Raw genomic sequence first — 4,389 nt, forward strand, 5'->3', positions numbered from 1 at the left:
GTTCTAATATAGCTGCAGAGTTCGTTTTGGTTTAAGAACACTCACTGAAATACATTCTTTCTTTTGAGTTTTTGAACACTTAAATCGCTTGAGTTGGAGAGGAGCTAGGCGCGGACATTCAATGTGGAGTTATGGATTTTTGTGGGTTTTTGGCAATTTTTCTACATTCAAAGATCTATATCTCAGGTTCTAATATAGCTGCAGAGTTCGTTTTGATTTAAGATCACTCGCTGAAACATCTTCTTTCTTTTGGGTTTTTGAACACTTAAATCGGTTGAGTTGGAGGTGAGCTAGGCGCGGACATTCAATGTGGAGTTATGGATTTTTGTGGGTTTTTGGCAATTTTTCTACATTCAAAGATCTATATCTCAGGTTCTAATATAGCTGCAGAGTTCGTTTTGGTTTAAGATCACTCGCTGAAACATCTTCTTTCTTTTGGGTTTTTGAACACTTAAATCGGTTGAGTTGGAGGTAAGCTAGGCGCGGACATTCAATGTGGAGTTATGGATTTTTGTGGGTTTTTGGCAATTTTTCTACATTCAAAGATCTATATCTCAGGTTCTAATATAGCTGCAGAGTTCGTTTTGGTTTAAGATCACTCGCTGAAACACCTTCTTTCTTTTGAGTTTTTGAACACTTAAATCGGTTGAGTTGGAGAGGAGCTAGGCGCGGACATTCAATGTGGAGTTATGGATTTTTGTGGGTTTTTGGCAATTTTTCTACATTCAAAGATCTATATCTCAGGTTCTAATATAGCTGCAGAGTTCGTTTTGGTTTAAGATCACTCGCTGAAACACCTTCTTTCTTTTGAGTTTTTGAACACTTAAATCGGTTGAGTTGGAGAGGAGCTAGGCGCGGACATTCAATGTGGAGTTATGGATTTTTGTGGGTTTTTGGCAATTTTTCTACATTCAAAGATCTATATCTCAGGTTCTAATATAGCTGCAGAGTTCGTTTTGGTTTAAGATCACTCGCTGAAACACCTTCTTTCTTTTGAGTTTTTGAACACTTAAATCGGTTGAGTTGGAGAGGAGCTAGGCGCGGACATTCAATGTGGAGTTATGGATTTTTGTGGGTTTTTGGCAATTTTTCTACATTCAAAGATCTATATCTCAGGTTCTAATATAGCTGCAGAGTTCGTTTTGGTTTAAGATCACTCGCTGAAACATCTTCTTTCTTTTGGGTTTTTGAACACTTAAATCGGTTGAGTTGGAGGTAAGCTAGGCGCGGACATTCAATGTGGAGTTATGGATTTTTGTGGGTTTTTGGCAATTTTTCTACATTCAAAGATCTATATCTCAGGTTCTAATATAGCTGCAGAGTTCGTTTTGGTTTAAGATCACTCGCTGAAACACCTTCTTTCTTTTGAGTTTTTGAACACTTAAATCGGTTGAGTTGGAGAGGAGCTAGGCGCGGACATTCAATGTGGAGTTATGGATTTTTGTGGGTTTTTGGCAATTTTTCTACATTCAAAGATCTATATCTCAGGTTCTAATATAGCTGCATAGTTCGTTTTGGTTTGAGATCACTCGCTGAAACATCTTCTTTCTTTTGAGTTTTTGAACACTTAAATCGGTTGAGTTGGAGGTGAGCTAGGCGCGGACATTCAATGTGGAGTTATGGATTTTTGTGGGTTTTTGGCAATTTTTCTACATTCAAAGATCTACATCGCAGGTTCTAATATAGCTACAGAGTTCGTTCTTTTCTATTATAATGATTTCTGATACTTATTTAATGGATTCGATGCGAGCGAAGCCGCGGGTGAAAGCTAGTGAGTTATAATATGTCTTAAAGTTTTCCGTATTTTTAGGAGTAAAAACAGGTTTCATATTTCCTTGTATTTCTGTTCTTAACTTATGAGTTACGACAGGTCTCACGTTTCCTGTATTTCTGGTCTTGACTATGGTTCTATTATGCCTTATCACATATTTCTGTATATTTGAAATTTTTTCTAAAGCTAAATGATTATTAACCAAATGGAATTTTTAATATTTTAGTATTTTTCCTTCGAATAATAATAATTAAGTTAGATACAATACAAATTTATTAAAATATCCTCAAAATTATATTTTTCCAAACTACTGGCTACCAAAAATCAATTACAATTGAATTAGTATTTTGAAGAAGCAATTTGAATCAAATTAACGAAAATTAGAAAAGTTTCGACAATTAGGCATTCTTTAGTTCCATCAATAATATAAATACCGAAATAATTTTAGCATTTTCATTCTACTTCTCTAAGCTGTGAGTAAAGGTTAGTGTTCACCATGAATAAATCAGTTTTGTTTGTATTTTTGCTAGCAGTTGGTTACAGCGCCGCTGCCTATAGCCACAAATATGATCACATAGACGTAATGAGTGTTTTACGCAACGCTAGGATGTTACATAGATATGTACAATGTCTTTTAGACGTACCTAACACCTGCACCAAAGATGGAGATTATCTCAAACGTAAGTATCGAAATCTTATCAAATTTATGTTTTTGTCCTATATTTTTGAGCGAAGGAATATAAATTATTAACATTTCCATCTATTGGTAGTTGAAACGATGTCTTTTATTTCTTCTTTAGACGGAATTCTGTCGTAATTTAGAGGAATAATTGACTTATCTCCTAAACCAATTTATAATTTACTTCGTTATATTTTAAGATGCCAGACGCATTTCTTCTCTTCCTAACCATTTGCCCACTCTGGTCTCCTCAAGGAATTTCCGTGTCAATGCATTTTAAACTTTTTGATGTCAGGTCTAAGTATATGAAAGTGAATCTCATGCCATCCTTGATGAACTTCCCGTGGATTCTCTTAGTTTTCAATAAAACAATGTATACATCCGTTTCGAGGAGGGGCTTCTGACAAAATGACTTCTCCAAATTTAATTATCTCAAAAAATCCCTTTTTCGTTCAAGATTCATAAAAAACTATCGCTCTTGAGTGATTTATAGCTTCTCTTCACTTTTCTTTATCGGAGTCGCCTATATTTCCGTCATTTTGTTAAAGGATGTAGAAGAATTTTTCCGGAAGCCATTCGCTTCTCGTTTTTGGTTCAGCAGTCTGTTTTTTTAATAATTACATAGTGTGAATCAAATATATTCTCGATTTGTATGCTATCTACCGATAACTTGATTTTTTTATCCAATCACCGAACTTTCAATCTAAGCCCTCTCCCTACGGTTCATGGGTGTTTATAGAAAAGATTTTACCTCAACATTTGCTTATATTGCTATGTTATTCCATATTTATGTTTTCTTATAGCCTTTATAACCATTTTATTCAATTTTCTATCGTCTGTTTCTTTGTGTACAGCAAAAACAAACTTACCTAAGTCTACAAATTTTCGACATAAAAAAAGATTCGTCCTTATGTTCGAGTGAACATTTTAAATATATTTTCCTAGGAATTAGACAGTTTTTTCACAATAATTTAATTGCTACATGCAAAATAGCCTCAAGTTCATCCACCAGCTTCGTTCTTTGGTGCCGGCTCTAGTAAACTGCATGGAATTGATTGAAAAATTTGGAAAACTATGAATTCCATAAGTTCGAATCATAATTTAACTAGATAAACAATTTTTTTAAAAAAAATAACTTGTTACAGAGGTCCTTCCCGAAGCTATCAAAACGAACTGCGCCCAATGTGATGCTAAACAAGAGGACACAGCTGTTAGAGTTACTGCATACCTCATGAAACACCATGACGATTGGTGGAAGCAAATCGATGAACGTTATAATGCAGGTTCAAGTGAATTTGTAGCAGCCCACAAAGCTAAAATTGACGAGTACAAAAACACGTTGTAATTTGGATAAACTAATCAAATATTACGTACATTAAAAGATTTCATTTCAAATAGTATACATGTAAAATTATTTTGTAGACAATAAAAACAGATAGAACTTAAATTGAAACACGTCTTTATTTACAATATGAAACATTGGGGCTGATCAAAGTTGCGTTGGTGCTTGATTACGCCTCAAGTTTGATGCTTATTAACTCACACTTCTTTCTCCAGTCCTCTTCAACGTCTATACAGAGAAAATCTCAACCAAAGCACTCGGAAATAATGCCGTCGGCATAAGAGTACTCTATTGAACAATCTACGCGATGTAGATGACACAGTACTTCTCGCCAAGATCTACAAAACATGTTGAATAATGTCGTCAAAGTGCAAAGCGTTTCTGTGGCCGCGTAGCTAGACCAGAATACAGATGCTCAAGTGTGAAAGCTTGAATCCTCAACGCATATTACTAGTGAAGACTAAAAGCCTTCAGGATGTGGGCCTACTGTAGAATGCTGAGAATATAATGGACCTATAGATCATATTACAAACGTAGATGTTCTGACAAGAATGGAGAAGAGAAGGACGTAGAGATGAAGAAAAAAGAGAAAACTTC

The 4,389-nt window shown here is 35.0% G+C and overlaps 1 protein-coding gene across 1 annotated transcript; it reads left to right on the forward strand.

The window, feature by feature from the left end:
- The first annotated feature begins 2,252 nt into the window (after window positions 1–2,252).
- LOC130446779 (ejaculatory bulb-specific protein 3-like) lies at window positions 2,253–3,884 on the forward strand. Its single transcript, XM_056783236.1, has 2 exons — window positions 2,253–2,451; window positions 3,596–3,884. The coding sequence occupies exons 1-2, from the start codon at window positions 2,268–2,270 to the stop codon at window positions 3,793–3,795; spliced, it is 384 nt and encodes a 127-aa protein (XP_056639214.1). The 5' UTR covers window positions 2,253–2,267; the 3' UTR covers window positions 3,796–3,884.
- Window positions 3,885–4,389: the final 505 nt, after the last annotated feature.

The sequence above is a fragment of the Diorhabda sublineata genome, chromosome 7, assembly GCF_026230105.1.
Source record: "Diorhabda sublineata isolate icDioSubl1.1 chromosome 7, icDioSubl1.1, whole genome shotgun sequence".
Classification (NCBI taxonomy): domain Eukaryota; kingdom Metazoa; phylum Arthropoda; class Insecta; order Coleoptera; family Chrysomelidae; genus Diorhabda; species Diorhabda sublineata.